Consider the following 22,143-nt stretch of genomic DNA (forward strand, 5'->3'; position numbering starts at 1 on the left):
ATAATCAAAATCGGGCCTTTAGCAGGTTTATTGATAGAGATCAATCGGTTATTCCGGATGCATTAGTCGCACTTTGACATCTTTCACTGGGTCGCTCCCACTCCACCTTCGTGTGTAATAAGAGCATTTCTAACATGTGCTCTCCCCCGAGGGACAGGCCCGCGAACAGTGGCAGAGAGCCCGAGCAACAAAGCCCAGCGTGTGTTGGCGTTGGAGCCCAAGCGGCCCTGAGGGAAAGGCCTAGCACGAGTTGCCAGCCCGAAGGTAACGTGACGTGGGCTGACGTTAGGGTGACGTCAGCCACAATATAAAATTAATAAAAATATATATATAAATTGTAAAACCCGGGCTTCGAACTCAACGACTCTTGCTGGAGTTCGTCGCTGAGGTTGATGAACACCCACATACAAATGGCAGAGATCCAGTCCTTCCTCCACCGCAGCTACCGCCGCACCCCACACCGCCTTCGCCCACACGCACTCGCGATCCTCCTCCTTCCACTGCAGGGCCCAGATCGCACACCGCCTTCGCCCACACGCACTCGCGATCCTCCTCCTTCCACTGCAGGGCCCAGATCGCACGATTTGGGATTTGTTTTTGGGAGAGAGAGAGAGAGAGAGAGAGAGAGAGAGAGAGAGAGAGAGAGAATTTGATTAGGGAGCGGGGAAGATTGGGACCGTTGATGAAGGTTGAGGTGGGTGGGATGGTGAAGATGGATGAAGAGAGGTGCGGAGGGTTTGAGTGCATTTGGGGGGGGGGGGGGGGAGACACGGGTTGAAAATCTGGGTGTGGGTTGAAAATCAAGTGAGAGAGTGCTGAGCTTGAAAAAGATAGAAAGAAAAAACACACACAGAGAATGGTGCGTTGGCCGCACCATGTGAAAAGAAGAAAAATAATAATGATAAAAAAAAGGTTTTGGAATGGTGCATCGGCACCATGTGAAAATAACAAGGGTTTTGCATCATGTGAAAAGAAAAAACTAAAATAATTAAAATATTTTTTTAATAGAAAGTGGTACAACGAGACCGATTAAAAATCCTATCCGAAATTATAAATAAAATTATTTTAAAAAATAATAATAATATTTTATTACCTATTGACAGGACTATTCCAGTGCAACGGTGGAGATGCACTTATTATAAAAGATAGTCAATAGAAAATTACAGCAAAATAGCTAAAATTAATATCTAATATGAAAGTATAAGTAGCTCCTGTGAATTTCAGCTTATTTAGATCCATCACTTTAAATATCTTAAAGATATAATTTTAGCTTATTCAGTTGTAAATTAACCCCATATTTTGTCATTGATGAAATTTGTGTTAAGTAGCAAAATCCAGTCCTAATAATTGACCTAAGCCGTCTAGTATGCGTCTTTCAATTTATAATTATGTGCATTATGCCATTGCATTTTATGGGGCTTTCTGTCATTCACATCAAACTTTGGAGAATTTACATAACTTTTAGGATAAATGATAAAAAACTACTTCAACTATTAGTCTCACGACACTTTCATACCTTATCTTTTAAAAGTGACAATGTCATACCTCATCTTACGAATCTGTGACAATATTAGACCTCTATCAGTTTTTCTGTTAAATGCTGACGTGGCTTGAGACGGGATCCACTTCCTAGCCAAATGAATAAAATATTAATATTTTAATTAAGTATCAAATAAATTATTTTAATATTTTTATTTTAAATCATGTGGGACACCCCCCCCCACATAATTCTCTCCCCTTCTCTCCTTTTTCTTCCTGATCCGTACCCATCTCTCCCTTTCTTCCCTTTCTCCCATGCGTTCCATCTCTCTCACATCCAATCTCTCTCTTATCTCTCTCACCTTCACCTTCATCCATTCTTCACCTTCTTCCTTCGTCCATTCTTCACCTTTATATTTTTAAAAAATTTGGACCAAAAGAATCCAGATTTTGTTTTGTTTTTTTATTTTTTTTTTTGCAGTGGGTTTGTCCGGCCTAAGACAAGATTGGCGAGGCGACGAGAATGCAGGGCCTGATTTGGTGGGGCCCGGCACGGAGAATTGACGGGTGGGGAGACGGGGTGTGTCCGATTTGGGAGTGGGCTCGGGTGGGGAGAAAGGGGTGGGGAAGACGAACTTTGGTTTTTTTTATTTATTTTTTTTTTTACACTTTTCTGCTCAGGTCGAGGCCCAATTTAGGCTCCAGTATCATCCTCGGCGCCTGAGAAGAGAAAGAGGCGAGAGAGAGAGGAGAGAGAGGGTGGTGGGGGTGGGGGAAGGTTGGGGGGGGGGGGGGGAGTGGCGGGTGGGAAGGTTTCTAGGTTTTGGGGATGTAAGTGTGCAGAGAGGGTCGAGAGAGTAAGAGAGAGACGCAAGAGAGAGGTGAGAGAGGTCCTACAATTTTATATAAAAAAATATTTTAATTTTTAATATTTAATTATTAAAAATATATTTAATTATTTTTTAATCCAATTGAATTAGTGAGTGGACCCTGTCTCTAGCCACGTCAGTACTTAACAGAGAAATTAATAGAAAAACTAACGGTGATCTGACATTGGCACAAATTTGTAAGATGAGGTATGACATTGTCATTTTTAAAAGATGAAGTATGAAAATGTCGTTCGACCCATAGTTGAAGTAGTTTTTTGTAATTTACTACTAATTATTTACATATCTTCGTTTTCAAACTATCCAAATTACTAGAGAATAAACAAATTTCTAAAAGTAATTATGCAAGTTGAAGGTACAAAGTTGTGTATGAATAAATGCCTCGAGGCCTATTATTCAATTCCACGAAGTTATTATTATGCTTAAGCATTTGAATTCCAATGATGTCTCTAATACTAATGTTCCTGGTCCTGCTGCTTAGGACTCTACTTATGGATATCCGCATCTCGAAATCACCATAGTTAGGAAGTAAGACGAGCAACACAAGCAGTGACACTACTAATGCTCCAAAGAACTTAGCTTCTCATTTGCGATAACATCTACATATGAAGTTTTATTGTTCTAACCGGAACAATATAGTCGTTCTCTCGCAATAAAATCAGTTTTCTCCAACATCTCATTATGAGGTCAAATCAAAACAATAAACTATGACGATGTAGCGAAAATTAGAGATGAATAGTATTAATATGTATTATGAAAATTATAAGCTATTGTGTTTCTGAAAATTGGTCTGATATTGGAATGTAATCCACTAAAATGACTCCAATTTACCAATTATTTCACACTTCTATCGTTTAACCATGCTGTGATGGAAATTTCATTTTCGTGAATGTGCATACATGGCATGTTTGTGTTACGAAATACACAAGTAGTTTGTGAGTCGTGACATAGCATGTTCTTCTTTTGTGACTTTGGTAAGTCAGAAAAGTCACGACTCTCTCCATGGCATCCAGCAATTCTTGAGTGCGAAAGCCCATATAGGATAACAGACACAAGAGGGTCAGGGGACCAAAAACGCGGTCAGATGGCTGCGTGGTCCAGATGCCTGGACTCCAGAATATCTCCCACAGTAACACCAACACATCAACTCTTAAGTACAGTTACTTTAAGATTAAAACAAAGAAAACATCATCTTTATTTAATTCTCTAACAATCAGTTCCTGATATAAATTGAACAGACAAAAATTGTAGACCTCCTTGCAATCATAATTGCTACATAATGGAGTTTATTTCTATAAAGATGAGAAGTTGCCTATTCTCCTACTGATCGTCAAAAATACTGATCAGGTCTGAAAGAACCGGTGTACATTTGGGGAAGCCGAAGAAACTCAAAGAGGAAACACTAACTGCAAAATTAGGATGATTGCGGGATGTATTCTTGCAACAGAATTGAAAACCAGAACCAGCAAACCAATGAAATGATGATACCTACAAGCGTGCATTACGAAGATATCGTTTCTCATACAATCCTATCACTTGGTCAGCCACAGTCCACATAATGGCTTGCCCGGGAGGTATCCTCATGAGCCGAGGCAGGAGTCCTTTCCACAAAGCCAGAAGCCCTTCCTCTGCGTATATTGTCCTGATCGCATGAATCATGCCCTTGTATTTCATCTTGCCATCAACACCTCGGCTCTGAGCCATCAGCCTCGTTTTCACAACATCAAAGGGACCCGTGCAAATGGGGCCGGCTGTGCCTGCAAGGAAACCAGATATCATAGACTGCCATGGCAGCAGGACTCTCCCATCTCCTTCATGTTTCTTCCACAAGAGAACGTCGAACGCATTTTTGGCTGTAAACATGGCAGCCTGGTTCGTCCCATTGCGCATAACAGTTGGAGCAGCTCCTGACCAAAGCCCACGGATACCTTCCTCCTGAATGATCGTACGAGCACAGTGAATAGGACCCTTATACTTCAGAAGCCCGGGACTCAATCCTTTCTGTTGCTGTAGTCTAATTTTCACCACCTGCATAATTCAAGACCAAAGCCGACAATGAACACGCATAATTTCCTTGTTTTGTTGAATGACCTATGTTAGCTTGCACACAAAGATTCACACAGGAGCTCCCTCAAGAGCATAACTAACTGACTGAAGCCGACAATGCCATATAACCAGCTAACCATTTCAGCCGTAAACTGAGTATAACTAATGCAACTAACAGCACAATCTTAAACAATCCCACATCGATGCTTTAGAGTTCATAAATGTTCGGACAAAATGCTAATTCTCTTACGCACATTATTTTTCACGAGTGAGCTGTTGAGATTAAATCTCAACCTTAGCATTTTTGTGTTTTGATTCGCAGGAGAGCATCACTCTTGGATGAAAACTAACAGCGAAAAGAAGAAATTAAGCAAGTGCAATGAGCAATTCAAAACATAAAAGGCGGTCGGTCGCAAAATAAACAAATTAAATCAGTATCTTCCCTGAATTCTCTTATCTAAATTAAGCCACACAATTGCCAATCATAGATAAAATACACGAAGAAATCAAATTTAGGCATTCTGGCATAGCTACATTGGCTCTAGCAAATGTACTACATATGCACCCAAGTCCGAATCTCCGTCCACTTTAAAAGATTAGTGGTGCATAAGTCCGAATCTCCGTTCACTTTAAAAAATTAGTTTAAAGTAGAATATCCTTTCAATTGGCTAGAATCCGTTACTTGAACGAAACTAGATCTTGTGGAATCATATTGAATATTTGACGATGCATTCCGTACCTTGCTAAAAAACCGATCCTTGTTTAACATGCCACCTACCACCCCAAGATACAAATCTAACCGCATTAAGAAATTCGAATAAAGTTGTCATCTTTTCAATTGAAAACTAAGAAGACAAATGCACAGACCTCAAACGGCGTGACAATGACGAGGGCTTCGAGAACTCCAGCTCCGAACCCAGAAATGAGCCGGCCGTGGTTGCTGACCTTCCCGGTCTCCGCGTCCTTAAACGCGCCCTGCAGCACGGCGTTGGAGCCCATCCGAAGCGCGTACTTCAAGGTCAGGTGGGTGGCGAAGGGGGTCAGGCCCTTCCAGAGAGCCCGGACTCCCTCGGTGCGGGCAACGGTGGCGCCGCAGTGGATAATTCCCTTGCAGGTGCCGGTCCGGTCGAGCTGGAGCCGGGTCTTGATGACATCGATGGGCTGTAGGCACGCGGCCTCCATGATGCCGCCGAGCGAACCCGACAGGGCCTTCACGTACGGCGGAATTGGCGGCTTCTTGGGTGGCGGCGGCGGTGGCGGGGGGCTCGTAGGATTGGGGTTTTCATTTTGGTTTTCTTCCATGTTTTTTGGGATTTCGATTCCAAACTTCGAACTGGATTTGGAAATTGAAATCTGGGTTTTGATCAGAAGAAGAAGAAGGGAAGGGAAAAGACCGAGTTATCCTCCTCCTCCTCTTCTTCTTACTTATGAGTAAATGAATGGGCCCGTCTTCCTCTTTGTTCAAACTGAATCAGCAGGCATAGGGAGAATAATTAGAAGTAATTAATTAGTGGTTTAAGTACAATTAAGGGTGGACAATTAAGAATAATTAATTAGTGATTAAGTACGTTTTTTTTGAGGTGCTACCTCCCATTTCCATACTCTTCTCATACCTTCTGTTTGTGTGGTTACGGTTAAGCTACGTTAACATTTTATATTCCTATTACTTTTTATTTTATTATTTCTATAAAAAATTAATATAAAATTTTGACATGACTTAACCATGATCACATATCAAAAGTATGTAAAGAATATGAAAATATGAGTTATCAAAAGTATGTAAAGAGTATGAAAATATGAGGGTAGACAATCCCTCTCCTTTTTTTTTCCTGCATAAACCGAGGTCAAATGGGGAAGAATATTTTACCAGAACCGGAGAGACGTCTGGGGACGAAATTCAGGTTGTCTCGTGTGTTTTTGGATCTGATGGGCCGCCGGTTTTGGTGCGCGGGTCAATAAGACGGGCGTGAGAAGATTTGGGCCGGAAATTCTCACTACACACCTCGATGGTGGAGTCCACTACAATTGACTAGTAGTCCATATGAGGCCCAATCATAAAATTGCGCTTGGTTTAATGATTTCACCATTGTTCTTCTAGTTTGCATTTATTAGGGAAAAAAATTGGCATCTAACCAAATAAGTCTCAACTTCTTGTACTAAGAAATTTATTTTAACGTGAAGGTCATATTATTGTTATGTTATTAATTTACACGTTACGAAATAAATTACAGGGTAATTTCTCTCAAAAAAATTACGGAGCAATTTTTTAAAATGAAATTACAGTTTTAGTTTATTAAAAAAAATGCTGAATTTTAACCATAAAATTTAAAGGTTTTTTTTAGCCAAAATGGTCCATAAGATTTGCATAACACATCATTTTAGTCTTTGAGATTTGAAATCAATAGAAGTGGTCTCTGAGATTGTCCACCATCAATCATTTTGATCATTCCGTGCAAAATTATATTAAATAAGGATCAAAATAATAAATATACCCTCAATTTAATAAATAATGGATCAAATGATTTGACAAAAATTAAAGGTATTTTGGTCATTCTATTTTTATTTAATGGAAGATTTTTCAAGAAATGACCAAAATGATTGATGGTGGACAAAGTCTAATACCAATTCTATTGATTTCAAATCTCAAGGACCAAAGTGAGGAGTTATGTAAATTTCATGAACCATTTTGATTAAAAAGCCAAATTTAAATTTGAAAGCTTATATAGTAGTTTGACATCATTTAAAGTTGTGCTCATCACTCAATTGGTCAAATTAAATTATTATTTTATTAGATAATATTATTGTCACATCCCGTCCCGGGGCGGACCACTTCCCGGGCCCGATCCACCACCGTAGCATGATATTGTCCGCTTTGGGCCCCGACCACGCCCTCACGGTTTTGTTTCTGGGAACTCACACGAGAACTTCCCAATGGGTCACCCATCCTGGAAGTGCTCTCGCGCGCTACTTGCTTAACTTCGGAGTTCTCATGGAACCCGAAGCCAGTGAGCTCCCAAAAGGCCTCGTGCTAGGTAAGGATGAGAATATACATTTAAGGATCACTCCCTGGGCGATGTGGGATGTCACAATTATATAATAATTTTTTTTAGAAAAGAATAAATAAAATTTATACAACTCATTTATTATTGTTTTTTTTTTTTTTTTTCTGAAGTTGTTGTCCTTTTTAGCAGCAAGTGATAGCTTTCAATTTATGTGATGCCATCTCATATTTAGCTTTTCAGTTGAATAATACTGTTTTTGTGCTTTTGTGACTTTTAGCGCTGATTTGTGCTTCCTTGTACCCAATTTTTAGATTAATCTTAGATTAGAATAGTATGGTATATGATTTGCAAGATCCATCATATCATTTGGCAACGGTGGACCGAGTTGAGTGAGTCACCAAAAAGCAGTGGACTCGTGTCATTCTTACTGCAGAGTTAAACACCGTATCGACAGAGCTAATGAGCTGTGTGGTCACCCCAAAACCTCCAGAGCTCCCCATCAGCCGCGTTCACAGCATAAACCCATTCGATCAGTTCGAAATTTAAACCATGAACAATCTCTCTTTCTCTCTCTCTAGGCAAGCGTGCGGGTGCACTGTAGCAGCACATTTGCTTGGGTGCAGACCTATAGGGTGAAAAGTAGAAAACAAGGATACAGAGTCGTAGCAGTGGAGAAATTTTTTCAAGTGCCGGGAACATCATGACACATGGTGTTCCCTCATCCATTAGCATTTAGTTTTATTTATTTATTGAAATATAAAATTGAAGGATATTCAAGATGTCAAATCCTAATGAGTGAGGGAACACCATGTGTCATGGTGTTCCCAGCACTTGGAAAAATTTCTCGTAGCAGTGATGACCATGAAGCTACGGACTCGTGTCGTTCTCCAAACTCCATGCTACTTCTTCACTGACAAAAACACCTACGTGGCATTACCTCAAAGCTCCAAACCTCCCCGTCAGCCGCGTGTACCCTTACGTGTCACCTCCTCCTCCCTTTTGCCTCCTTACTCACCTTCCATCCCTACCCCTATAAAAACAACTATTTCCCTCCAATTTAACTCAGTAACATTTTCAGACAAAATTCAAAAGAGTTCCGTGACGTGAGAAACAATAAGAGAAATGGCATCCGAACAGGAAAGGCGAGACCCACAGAAAAGGCAAGAACTGGACCAAAAGGCAAGGCAGGGAGAGACCGTAGTCCCAGGTGGAACCGGCGGCAAGAGCCTCGATGCTCAGGCGCACCTTGCTGAAGGTAAACCTTAAAATCATGCATGCATTCTAAATTTCCATTTACCGTGTGCAGCTTTTTGGACCTGGCTAATGATGTGTATTGCGTTGAAGGACGCCACCGCGGAGGTGAGACAAGGAAGGAGCAGCTAGGTCATGATGGGTACCAGGAACTGGGCCAGCGCGGAGGTGAGACAAGGAAGGAGCAGCTAGGTCATGAGGGGTACCAGGAACTGGGGCAGCGCGGTGGCGAGGCCAGGAAGGAGCAGCTTGGTCATGAAGGGTACCAGGAGCTGGGGCACGGCGGAGGCGAGGCCAGGAAGGAGCAGATTGGACATGAAGGGTACCAGGAGATGGGCAAAAAAGGCGGGCTCAGCACTAAGGACAAGTCCGGAGGAGAGCGTGCTGCCGAGGAAGGCATCGAGATTGACGAGTCCAAGTACAAGACGAAGAGCCGCTAACATGGATTATTAACCAGTGCTTCCAAGCCCAAGGCCTCTGACTTGTAGTTTTTGTTATTAGGGTTTCTAAGTTTGGTTTAACTAGGGTTGTAGGATGCGTGGTGTGTCTAATGTCTTTGTTCTTCGTAGGTGGTTGTAGTAATAATGCTTGTCCAAGTGTGTTCACTGTCGGTCGGAGTTGGAAATTACACCGCCAGCATCTTGTGTATCCAAGCTTGTTTTGAGGTCTTCTTTAACTTTTAAGTGTCTGTCCCCAAGTGTTTGTACTTTTTAACTTTCTTGTATCAATGAGCGAATCAATGATATGTTACAAACACCCTTTTGCATTTCCAACTGATCAGGTGAAATATCGAGTATCGATATTGAGGTAACGATTAATAGTCAATCTGGAGTGTTAGCACCAATATTTGGAATGGAAGCTGAACTACAAATTCCTTCTCCCAGATGAAAGATTTTTTCAATGTGACTGGTGCACGAAGTGGTACATCACGTGTTATTATATAAATGGTAGGATATGTGTTTTTAAAGTTAATAAGAAAAAAAAATTTCTATCTTAAGAATCGAATACCTTAATTTTTTTTGATCTACCAATTTTAGATGGTTAGGGGAAACTAAATAAAAAAAATCCAACCGCTTGCCTTCACTTACCTAAAAAAATAAATACGCGGTGTATCAACTTATGTTTTCGTCACAATTAAAATGTACCAACATGTGTTTTCGTTAAAAATTTCTTCTTCTAGTAGAGATATTTATTTTTTGAACCGATTTTTAAAGAAAAAAAAAAATTTGCAAGAGAATGTTTTATAATTCTAGGAATTTTTAAAGAACAAACAAAATGTTTCTAAATGTCTTAAAAAAAAAAAAAACCAAAAAAAAGGATCTGCAGCTGAAGCATTTTATTCATCTAATTATCCGGTACTTGAATAATCATTCATCGTTTTTGAAAACTATAAATTGCTTTGTTGTAAGCACTTGTACAAGAAACCCTTCCATTAGTCCCGGTGATAGGAGGGCTTCTTAACAGAATAAGTACTAGAGTTTAAGAATAAATGGAAGAGTTTAAATAGCACGATGGCCTCGTCAACAATGATAAATGAAAAAATAGATGCTAATCGCCCGACTAAATCCAATGAATTTTAAATGAAAAGATAGATGCAAAATCATATGGTTGTCCAAGTTGAATGTAGAAGATGTAGGAAGATTCAAACACGCTTATGCGTAAGTGCTCAATAGAGATTGAGTTTACTGAACACTGAATCCTTCCGATAAATAAGATCTTATATATATGATTAAACATTATTCAGAATCACAAGTCCCTAATGAGTTATGGGTGATTTCTGCCTATTTCGATGTAAGGGGAGTAGAACGACTCAATATTTTGCGAATTGCCCATTTTTTGGGGACAGGATCCTCTCCGGATTCTTTTGGTGATGGTTCTTAACTTGTGTCCGTTTATCGTACATCCGTCAATTTTTGTCAGGTACTATTTGTATTTAATTTTAAATAAAAATATTTAAAATGATTTCTGACTCGCACGATGTACGATGAATGATTCATAGAATCCTCACAAAGAGGATCCGGCGAGAATCCAGATTCCATTTTTTGTGGGAGCAATCGAGGTATCGGGCAGTTGATTGCTTCCACCTTGAGTGTTGGTGTCTTCTTGTTCGATATCGACTATCGAGGACTGGATCTACCTTCAACAGTGTCCTGCCCATTCCATTCCAATCTAATCCTCCTTACTAAATAAGGCTTATAGGACACAATCCTTTTGTCACTGTAACAAACGAATGGTAGAATTTATATAGAACAACAGAAGAATCTAGTTATTAGGCTCAAGTGAGACGAGCAACACGAAATTAATCTGAAGTGTGACAAAATCGACGGTCGAATGCAGCACCATAATTACAGCAGCGACCTCCATTTCCGAAGGCAGTAATCAAAACACAGATGATAATTCTTAATCGTCAACAAAACTTTGCTACAAGTGATGGAATACATACTTCGGCATTAGCTGTTCCACCTGACTGCCACAGCACTGCATTGGGTGGTCATGTAATTTTCGCTCTCTCTCTTCTTCTCCTTTTTCGACCCAAATGCTTCAAAATGTCAATGACTTGTCGCCAATGCTGTTACTAAAAGACCGAGCACGAGAAACGGCTGCGCACTGGCCTGGAATACACGCAGAGCAAATTTGAATATCTCATTCTTTGATGGTACAATAGCGGATAATCAAGTCGGGGTTTGAACGAACGAAAATCCTAGAGTATATCAACGTGTTACGTATATTGCAGAATTTAATGGCGGAATGTGAGCTTAAGAATCTAATGGAATTAACGGGTGAATCTGAGCCACTTAGGAGGCAATGCATAATATAAGTTGATGTACAGTAGAAAGCTCTTGAAATAATACCTGATATTTAACATCGTACTTGACGGGGTCTTTGAGAAAGTACTTGAACTGCAGAGCACAAAATTTCGTAAGCAAAGTATAAATCTCCGTCAAAACCGGGATAAGAAGCGTTTATGCTTTAATTAAAAAATCAGCATACGATTCTGTTTACCACTTAGCTGAATCACCAATCTTTTGAAAAGAGATCTACCTGGAAAAAGACTTGAGGACCTATCAAAGCAAGGAGAGCCAATGCATAATATGGTTTACCAGCCCCTAGCAGATAACCTGCAAACCGTTCAACAGATGTCACAATGAATCGTCTTTATTTGTACAACTAACTCTAATTTAGTAATTTGTATTCCAAATATTCAGGATTAGCTTCGTCGCTCAAAAACAACACAATCCAAAAGTCCGATAATCACATTAATCAGCTTCAACAATCTGCGTAATGAAGATAAACATACCAACAATTGATAACTGAGTGATGTCAATGGCACCAACGCAAATCCATTTGGCAGTTTCAGAACCAAAAGCTACAGGGAGTGACTGCAAACAGCATTGCCACAAATAATGTTACGTTACTACAACTAAGAGTGCTAAAAACATTGTAATGGAGAAGATTAAAGACCTGAAGTCCCAGTTCTCTATCTCCTTCAACACTTTTAAAATCGTTTACAATAGCAATTCCCAACTGAAAATGTGGCAGGAAAAAAAAATGCAGTCAGTTGGATTGGAGCAATTTTGTAAACACATGTTTAGATACTTCTTTCAGAAACATACCCCAGCTATGCTATACAAGAGTGTGAGGACGATTATGTCAGGTGTGAGGGTCCCAAATAATGCCTGACCAGCCCACCTGTCAATAAGAGATTGAACTGAAATCCGTTACCCAGCACCATGGATATCGAAAACAGTTTCTAGGATTCAACCAAACTACACGAAATCATTGGTCACAGTTCTTTATTAGTAATGAAGACCTGTTGTGACAAGAGTCCTAAGAGGTACACAATTACAAGAACAAGGAGGGATGATAACCATTTAATTCAATGTATTTCTTGGGTGCAAAATACGTTTATATCAATCATAAGTACAAAACGATCCCTAAATCACGAGTTCTCAGGCCCTTATATGAAAGATGTAATTTTTGTAAATCACAAAAGAAATATAATGCAGGGGATATCGCACCATGGCAAACTGATATAACTTGCACCAAGGGCAAAATTTCCAATCCATCCATTTTGTTTCAGCTGCAAGCAACAACTCATGAAGCATAGTCAGGGCTTAAGCAAAGTTTCTTCTGGAACATCAAACAAAGAAAAGTGTTTGATTTGTTGCTAGTGGGGAAAACTACCTTTAAAGGTGGAGCGGAGTAAATGTATGATAGCAAGGATCCACCCAAAGCAAGGTAAAATAATATTGGGAAGTTATGTCCTGCCTGAAAGGGACAATTACTCATGATTGACATCCGATCTAAATATTTACAAATGTAAGAAAGAGCCAGTCCATCATTTGAATACTTACCCACACATCTAATATACCAGCAAAGCTAAGGCCTCCTAAAAGCAGCACCCATATTTGAGCAATAACCTGAACGAAAACAAATTACAGGATTAAAAATACAGTCGTCATCCATCAGTTTTTATACAAAAAAGCAAAATACAGCTAGTACCCTTACCTCATTCTCAGATATTGCCCCTGAGGGAATTGGACGATAAGGTTCGTTAATTGCATCAATCTCTCGGTCATACCAATCATTCAGAGTCTAAAAAAAGGCATGGAGTTATGAGACGATAAAGGTCTCACCAATCAAAACCAAAACCAAACTATGCATCCCAAGTAAATCATCATACCTGGGTATAACCAGTGAGAAAAGGGCCGGACATGCACATGCACATTATTGATTTAGCAACGTCCTCGAAACTCCAATGAAAATTTCCTACAACGTGAAAAAATATCCTCAAAGGTAATTCATGGACAAGGGATGAGTAGAGAATATATTCTGGCAGTCATGTATGTAGTCTTTAAAAATCATCACATAAATATTTAATCTGTGGCTAGTACAATATTATAGGTTAACTGGCCAGGCCAGAGAGAATTTCATAAATTAGTAGACTTCTTTTTTTTTTCTTTTTCCATAAGGTATTCATGGAAAGCAGCACATCCAATGATAACATGGCAGTATTACTGCAGGAACTTCCGAAGTAAAGTAAGCATTTGAAAATGAGAACTGGGAGGAGATGGGAAACAGGAATATTTCTGTGCATTTTAAGTTGTAGAGGACTTACATAGCTCCATATATACAGAATTTTCAATCATGAACCAACAAGTATAACGTAACTAGAGAGTTCGAACTATGAATGCTCAGGTATATCGGACGAGCATACCAGAAGCAGCAGCTCCGCAAACTACTCCCCATACCAGTGGAGGCCAAGTTACAGGTTTTGTCAGCTGAAGCCTAATCTTCCATGTGTTCTGCACAGTTTAACTCATAGATTCAACTCCCGTCTCAAAAGTTTTTTGTCACTATGATTCTATCAACTTATTATCCACTAAAAAAGCATATTAACTAAAACCCAAAACTCAGACCATCCACTTTACTAATTAGACACCATAATCGCAGTGAACAAAATGCTGTCGAGTAAGGTACCGATTATTCCAAAAACACCTACTACTTCCTAATTTCTTTTCAGGATTTACATGCTAAGCATTCATCTGCTTCTTACACACAAAAAGCATGTAAAAGTTATTCCAGCCACTACCAATTTACCAACACACAAAACGAAGTTATTCCCCGAGTTCTGTTCAACAAAATAAAGCTTCAAGGATCATATGAAGAAAACCAAATTTATGCAAACACACCAACACACACAAAGGGAAGGTACTAAAACTCATATAAAGAACCAACATTGACGACATACAGTTTCCTTTGAAGCTCCTTTAATCCCCAGAAGCTGATTGAAGCTCGAACCGCCTTTCGCAGGTGCCTTATCCGGTACTGCAGATTCAACCGCTACCAAAAAAAAAAAAAAAAACACAAATCTCAACTTCAAAACTCAAAATCTCTCCCTATAATCCCCTCCCACTCTCAAATTTCACAAAAACAAAAGGAAATGATAGTTTAATATAACAAAAAACCTTCGTTCGTATCGGTCTCCGCAGCCCTTACAGTAAGCCTCCTTCCTGCAAATTTCAAAATTTTCGAAAAATCTCAATCAGTAATTCTCACTTGTCAATAGATTAATAAGAACAAATAAATTGAAAAGGAATTAAAAATTTGAAAAAATTGGATTGGAGGTTGGAAATGAAACTTGAGCATTGTTTTGCTGGAATTTGAATTCGCCGGCAACCAAACACGGAGCAAATAAGCGAGTGGACTCACTGGTAAACGAAACGGAAACCGGCGCGAAGGCGGACTGAGCCCGAACTCGGTTGGTGTTGAGCTTCGATAAGGTGATAGACGACACCGTATTGAGCACGGACGCCATTGGAGCTGTAAGGAGCTTACTGGCCGAGTGCAGAGGGAGATGAAGTGGAAGAGCTACTGCGCTGACTAGCCGATAACTATACTACCTGTGATAAATGTTTGACGAGGAAAAAAAGAAGGGGTTGGTGTGGTAGAAATTTTTCATTGTGACGTATGTAAGTTAAGAGAAATTTTATTTTAAAGTTATTAACTTTTTAACGAACATTCTATCATTTATGTAATGACACGTAATGTACTATCTCGTGTGTCGATCGCATTGAAAAATCTCTTGTATCGTGCGCGGTTTAAACTGTGAGTGATTACGTGGAGGTGTGGGATTGGTGGGTTGACGTTAGTTAAGTTTTAGTACCCTTACTTTTTGGCATTTATTGGAACAGGTTGATGTAATACATCCTCGTACAGAGTCCCACTGATGCGCTCTGTCCTAGGAGTCGGATTGTCTATATGGGGATCCTGGCTATCTTTCAATTTTATCTGTTCATTATATATTGTGCGATAAAAAATCATTGCAAATATTTTTATTTAAAATTAAATATAAACAATATCTGATAAAAACTGATCTCACAATGTACCATAAACAGATGTGATTGGAAGATCTTAATGATCCTCACAAAAAAAAAATCCAACAAGGATCCTCTGTTGCGCTCAGTCGTCTCAAAGTTTATAATTATGGTGGTTTTTCCCAAAATATAAAAAGTTGAAATAAAGAGAAAAATAAATAATTTGACCAAGAAAAAGGAGAAAAATAAATACTAATATTGGATTCATGGATTGAAATTATAATTATTGTTGCTAATTTATATTTTGGGTGGTCGTATTAAATATAATTAAAAGTTATAATAATAATAATAATAATAATTTTATTAAGTCCTCTTGATATCAGACCTATTCGACTAGACCCATCATTTACATCTTCTGATTAACCATCGCCGTCTATTTGTTCATATCACCAACAAAACAGTAATGTTGTGTTAATTACATGCCCATGTCATCCCTCCTACTCCTCCATGTCTCACCGTCATCAGCGAGAGCTCACAATTCAAAACAATGATTTCAATTCAGATGGCTTAGTCACTAGTTACAAGCGCAATGCTTATAACGCCTACTCTGCTAATCTCAACGAATTCGTCAAAACAAGTCATTGTATCTTTCAATATTTCAATCTCAACTCGTTTTATCTCTCCGTCAATCAATTTTTTAGTTATTGTTGATCTCTCTCAAGCAACACAGTTTCTCGCGAATTGGATGGAAACAAAAATGTTTGTTATTACAACTGACATAAAATTAAGATGCAAATAGATCAAGCTAACTCGGGATGGGTCGGGTCAATTGGAAAACATTGCGTTTGGATCCGAAATTGTAGAATTTGAGTGTCCAATATATATTCCGAAGAAGACGGTACAGAAAAATGCAGCTCCATGAAGGCTCCATTTGATGTCCATGGGTTCATTGGACGGGGCATATTACGCCAGGCTGACGCTTTTACCAGTATTTCGAATAAAGCCCAGGTTAGGCCCAAATATGGCTTGCATTTTATTCAACGTACCAAGCACTAGGGAGCATAATTAGTTAAGGAATATCATTCAAAAAGTTTGGAATCCTCAGTGAAGGAATTTTGGATTTTCTGTTAACAACGAATTTTAGAGAAATTTTCCAGTGTGCTGGAAATACGGTTGGTACACCAAGTGTCATAATATAATTTGTTGAATTTTTTTTTTTTCAAGTTTCTAACCAATTTTATTATTACACTTGATGTATCGGATTGTATTTTCGGCACACTAAAAAATCTTTCTGAATCAAGAAAAATGATGAATGGATGCAGATTCCAGAATGATTACATCATACAATTAATAGTGCTATTTTAATTTTGAGGATCTTTACATTATTATTGCATTGTCTCGTACGATCATTTTGACTTTCAAATCTTCGACCATACTATGGAGAAAATTGGTCAACAATTACATCTCTCCACCGTGCACTCACACGTTAGTATTACTATCATTATCTCGGACACTCAATTGAGCTCTCAAAATATTTGATCCTTTTATGCCAAAAATTTTTATTGACGCGATTATATATTTTCACTGTGTCACTCTTTCTTCTTCTCTCCTTCTCATATTATAAATAAGAAGAAAAAAAAACTATGATGTTACTTTTACATATCCCGATTGTATCACTTTCGTTTCTCACATGATCTCAAATAAGCAAATAAAGTGACCCGTTGTTGGTACCTATTATCGAAGATGTGCAATAGGAATAAGGAATTGTCTTGTAATGTTGAGGCAAAATATGAGATGGGTTTCACATTTCCCTCAATTCTAAAATGTTCCCTTAAAAAATAAAAAGGATCAAAATCTGTACAAACGTCACTCTAATATTATGGTTAATGGAGTATAAATAATGTCCTCAGAGTATATACCGAAACCCTAAAGGAATAATTTGGTCCTTATGCCAAAATCCCACCCTCTCCCTCCCTCTCTCTCCATCAATCATTGTTATGGATCATATTATTTATAAGTCCTCTAGGAGGAAGACTTGATCGAGTCTAAAGATAGAGATCCTTTTTGAATTTCACTGTCTCAAGTCCAAAGACTAGACAATCCGGACCACTCAAATTCAATCAGACGGTCCCCATCAATTCATTTCGACGGCCCACCTCTCACAGACAAAGAGTTTCAGATCTCTTTACACAAACCACAGACTTAGATTTTCTAATCCTTAAGCTCATGACAGTAAGTCAGTAAAGTCGAGAGAGAATCCAAATTCCCTCTCCAGCTAGCAGCATAGGAAGATGCTTCATTCCCCAAATCCACTTGGTGCAGAAAATTCTCTCCTATTAATTCCCCAACATATACTTCCTTCCTTCACAATCTCCACGTTTCCTTGCTACCATTTAGGAATTTGGATTCCTACATATGCTTCAAGGGAATCCAATTCCCAATCCCATTTAGCACATAGCCTCTTGCCTAAAAGTGGAATATTATGGGAGAATTTTCCCAACTTAGAGGACAACTTTACCTCTGCGGATGCAGAGATGCTAACACTAATTGCCAACAAACCAATCTTTTGTGTCATCATTCTTGTGCATGCATGGTATCAAACAAGCATATGCAATGCTAGATCTTAACTAGCCCATATACAAGCTAATTATTCAGATGAGCATATTATTTCTTCAAACTTCGTCACTATTTCACAACTTCACGGCTTAAAGCTCCAAAATGTTAAGGAGAAGATGATTGCAAAATGGTAATTTCTCGTATATTCTGTTGAAGTTCCGAGTGCCGAATTTAAATATATAATACATGTTTAAAAATTAAATCAATGATAATTCAAGTTTTGATAGAGATTGATTGAAGTACAATTACCACGAACTAATTTTTCACACTACAAACAAAAAGAAAAACACAAACTAATAATCCTTAGATTATGATATCGAACTATTTGACTTTCACAACTTATATATAACTCCAAAATAGAAGGACTAGGATGATAAAAAAAAAAATGTAATTTTTTCACAGATGTCATCAAAGTGAAACGTACCTAATTTAAACAAAATATTTATACATAAGAAATTGAAGTAATCATAAATTAGGTCACGTAACGAAATATTGGCCCAATGAAGATTGACGAAGATTGGTTGCGGTGATTGAGACTTGAGGGAGTTGGACTCATAAACTAGTTTTTGCACACATGAAAAAGACACATTTCAACAAAAAAATGACACGAAAATGATGTAAATCATGTGTAAACTCGTTTATTTGTTTGTTTTTTCTTTTTAAAAAATATCCAGATTTAACTTTGTCTAGGTAAAAATAAAAAAATCATTTACCGAAAATAAAATACAAAAAATGTTCAAAAGATTGTAGCAAACAGATATATCATCACCCAAGCTTCTTTGTATTTATTTGTTTTCTGTTTTTTCTTGGCTGACTCTGTATTTTAGTTTTTGTTGCCATCAGCAATGTTAGCCACGTACCTACTAGGCGAAAGGGACTGAATATGATTCAAGGCTTTTAGTCAATATGGTCATTGAAATTTTATAAAAGTGATCTCTGAAATTATCCATCGTCATTCATTTTAGTTATTTCGTGAAAAATCTGTATTACATTGAGGGTTTTTTTTTATCGAATCAACCCCTTCGCTTGAACTGGTGGTTTCTTCAATTTAAAGGAGATTTTCACAAAACAACCAAAACGATTGACGGTGGACAATCTCAATGACTACTTTTATTAATTTGAAATATCATGCCTGGACTAAAATGAAAAGGTATACCAATTAAGAACCATTTTGACTAATAAGCCATTATTTAAAGATCTATCTCTTTCAAGTTTCAACACCAAAAAAAATAAAGAAATTCAATAAATACTGACTCAAAAAACAACACCAAAATTTCTTTCTTAGTTATTCTCAACTCAATCACCTTTCTACACTATCTAATTATTGTTTGATTATCCATCCATTACATCTAATTAAATAAGGTTTTCACCTTTTAATTAATAGTACTTTTTGTAGTTAAACAACTTCAAAAGGTTTGTAGGGTTACCAATAAACAAAAACTTCAAAAGGTTTAGGCAATTTAACTTACTTGCGAAGTGGAAGACACATCGATCAATGATTCAATGTGAAAGAGAGATTACTATTTTTTCCATAACCTTAATTGATATATAATATGTTATTGTGGTGAGCTGTTAATGACATTTCAAAAACTTGAGTCTGTACTTTTCTATGTGTGCTTTCTCCTTTGTATTTTCACATGTTCGAACTGTAGAATGACTGTTTTAGTGTGCTAGGAACGTCTTAAAGTTAAGTGAAATTATAGTATCTTTGAATTGGCGGTCTTAATTAGTAATATTTGATTGCGATATGTTTGTTTACTAAATACTATACAGAGTAATTTTCGTTGCGATTCACCCACGTGTGAGTGAGCAACTCTCAAGTTCATGCGAAATCCACCATAAATATATAGATATAAATATTAACATCTTGGAGTCGTCTATTGACGCATGGGCGGATTATCCCTAGCGATATTATCATGCATTTGGAAGTTTCTTAGTGCATGATGGTACCAAAATTCTTATACATTCTACCTTACGAAGTGACTTGTCAACCAACCGGGGGGTCGAGTCACTCGGATTGTACCTTCCTTCAAATGATCTTGGAACAAAAAGGAAAGCAGGTTATCGATTACTCTGTCATTTGTAGAACCCAATTCTACTGTGGTCCATGTTACCATGTCCTGAACCTGCACGATGAGTGATGGGATATATAGTAGTAGGGTATGTCAATGCGCATCACTCAATAAGCTATGTTTGTCTCGACAAGCCTTGATGGCATGCACTAAATCTTAGCCAAAGTAAGGTACACAATGCACTCACAATTTTTTGGTCATTGCCAATAGAAACTAGCTTACTCTAGCTTTGGTACACCAAATTTAGGCTTATTGTTTGAAGTTTTAGAAATGTATTAATTGTATTTCTGATTTTCACCTACTAATAAACCCTACAATTATGTATATTATCATGTTTCACACTTAACTAATCTGACAAACGATTGAAGTAATTAGTATTTATAGGCTCGTTTGGCGAGTTGAATGGAATAGGCTATCAACCATTAAAATGAACTCAAGTCTGCTACTGTTGTTAATACTAATAATGGGCATCACAGGGATCGGATTCCTATTTTGGTTACAAGTCCAAAAGAGGGTGGGTTTCATTACATTTCCGTTAACATAGGTTATGAGTCCAACAGCGTCTTCCTCTCTTCTCCTCTCTCAATGTGCACATATCAATTTGAATGATAATGTTAATAGTTAAACATTCCTTTAACCGTACACGCGTGCATAAACGAGTTGGAAACTAATCATTAACGTTATTGTGATTTGTGCTACAACGCATCTTAGTAATCATTAATTGACGTTCTTAAAATTAGGCTTGCAAATCTATTAGGTTAATACACAGTCATTTAACTCGACAATTATACATTATTATGATTAAACAAAATTGTTTACGAGTACAAATTGCTTATTGCTTAAGTGGTTAAAAGTAAAAAATCGGTGCATGAGAGGTCATGTGTTCGACTATCCTATTTTTCAAATAGTTGTCATGTAAAAGTATGTTACCCAACAATTTGAATGTTGACAAAATATCGTGTAATGTAAAATATCGCTTGTATAATAAAAATAGAAATGTTATTCTAAGTGTTTCCAATGAATATGTTGTCATAATCTTTTGATTTTGCAAGAAATAAGCACAATCGACTTCAATCATGATATGAATTTGCTTCCTGAATACGTTTTTTCCCTTTTTATTTCCTAATTTACCTTGATTTTAACAACATTTGAGAAGATGACTGGAAATGGTTTTAATCGCCTAATACGAGTCATGTCAATGACTCAATCGTCCAAGATTGGATATTGTCTATGTGACACTATGCCTAAGCTTAAGGGATACTTATTTCTTAATGTAACAATAACACGTGTAGAAAGACATAGAAATAATTTTATTTTTTTAAATACATTGATATATTTACTTTGAAAGATGAAAAATAAATTGGTACACAAGATTTATGGACTCCTTGTCATCTCACGTTTTTACCACAATATTAGCACGTGAATTGATGTTAAACTGTGAGATGACATAGAGTCACTATTTGAGAAAATCTCCTTAGTCCTTTAGCATTTCTAACTCTTTTAAAGTGAAACTCTTTATGAACTCTCTGTCACCTTACAGTTTAACGTTAATTCTCGTGCTAATATTATAAAATGTAATGACAAAGACATAAGATGGCATATAATTCATAAAAAATCTCACTTTTAAAAGAGTTCCTCAAACATTTCTCATTATAAATCATTCCCATTCAAATTGCTAGTTTGGGATTGTGATGTAAATATCGAATCCCATTATTAATTAAAAAAGCTTTATTTTGGGATACCAAATCTCATTTATTTATTTATTTTCCATTTGCCTTCTTCAAGCTCAAAGCTGGAAACAAATAACAATATTACGTTTTCTTGTTTTGTTAAATAATCATTGACTTTGCAACTAATTACGTGCCCAGAAAATCCTTCTCGAAGCATATCTGGCATCTCATGGTATTCGCGGATAACGAAAGTCACTCAACAAATCCACACTGCCGTGTACACGACATGCTTCCTCTGCCCT

General features: G+C 37.6%; 3 protein-coding genes across 3 annotated transcripts; 1 reads left to right on the forward strand and 2 right to left on the reverse strand.

Annotated features, from left to right (window-relative positions):
• Window positions 1–3,322: 3,322 nt before the first annotated feature.
• On the reverse strand, window positions 3,323–5,975 carry LOC137745970 (mitochondrial succinate-fumarate transporter 1-like). The gene is made up of 2 exons (XM_068486004.1): window positions 5,280–5,975; window positions 3,323–4,394 (listed from the first exon to the last, which is right to left on the reverse strand). Exons 1-2 carry the CDS (start codon window positions 5,712–5,714, stop codon window positions 3,855–3,857), a joined length of 975 nt encoding a protein of 324 aa, XP_068342105.1. The 5' UTR covers window positions 5,715–5,975; the 3' UTR covers window positions 3,323–3,854.
• Window positions 5,976–8,536: 2,561 nt separating this feature from the next.
• LOC137744628 (em-like protein GEA1) lies at window positions 8,537–9,105 on the forward strand. The gene is made up of 2 exons (XM_068484402.1): window positions 8,537–8,669; window positions 8,759–9,105. Exons 1-2 carry the CDS (start codon window positions 8,537–8,539, stop codon window positions 9,103–9,105), a joined length of 480 nt encoding a protein of 159 aa, XP_068340503.1.
• A 1,718-nt stretch (window positions 9,106–10,823) lies between these two features.
• On the reverse strand, window positions 10,824–15,091 carry LOC137745644 (chlorophyll synthase, chloroplastic-like). Its single transcript, XM_068485633.1, has 15 exons — window positions 14,879–15,091; window positions 14,635–14,679; window positions 14,418–14,509; window positions 13,884–13,971; window positions 13,350–13,435; window positions 13,175–13,261; window positions 13,021–13,086; window positions 12,851–12,934; window positions 12,685–12,746; window positions 12,280–12,355; window positions 12,128–12,190; window positions 11,964–12,045; window positions 11,708–11,784; window positions 11,518–11,565; window positions 10,824–11,277 (listed from the first exon to the last, which is right to left on the reverse strand). Exons 1-15 carry the CDS (start codon window positions 14,982–14,984, stop codon window positions 11,215–11,217), a joined length of 1,125 nt encoding a protein of 374 aa, XP_068341734.1. The 5' UTR covers window positions 14,985–15,091; the 3' UTR covers window positions 10,824–11,214.
• Between the last annotated feature and the right edge of the window lie 7,052 nt (window positions 15,092–22,143).

This window comes from Pyrus communis, chromosome 9, assembly GCF_963583255.1.
Source record: "Pyrus communis chromosome 9, drPyrComm1.1, whole genome shotgun sequence".
NCBI lineage: Eukaryota > Viridiplantae > Streptophyta > Magnoliopsida > Rosales > Rosaceae > Pyrus > Pyrus communis.

Coding starts and splice junctions, on each gene's coding strand:
- LOC137745970 (XM_068486004.1), bottom strand. CDS start 5,714: ATGGAAGAAAACCAAAATGAAAACCCCAATCCTACGAGCCCCCCGCCA. Junction 4,395..5,279: donor TCATTGTCACGCCGTTTGAG/GTCTGTGCATTT, acceptor TGAATTATGCAG/GTGGTGAAAATTAGACTACA.
- LOC137744628 (XM_068484402.1), top strand. CDS start 8,537: ATGGCATCCGAACAGGAAAGGCGAGACCCACAGAAAAGGCAAGAACTG. Junction 8,670..8,758: donor TCAGGCGCACCTTGCTGAAG/GTAAACCTTAAA, acceptor ATTGCGTTGAAG/GACGCCACCGCGGAGGTGAG.
- LOC137745644 (XM_068485633.1), bottom strand. CDS start 14,984: ATGGCGTCCGTGCTCAATACGGTGTCGTCTATCACCTTATCGAAGCTC. Junction 14,510..14,634: donor GGAGACCGATACGAACGAAG/GTTTTTTGTTAT, acceptor TTTTTTTGGTAG/CGGTTGAATCTGCAGTACCG. Junction 11,785..11,963: donor CACTCAGTTATCAATTGTTG/GTATGTTTATCT, acceptor AACGGTTTGCAG/GTTATCTGCTAGGGGCTGGT.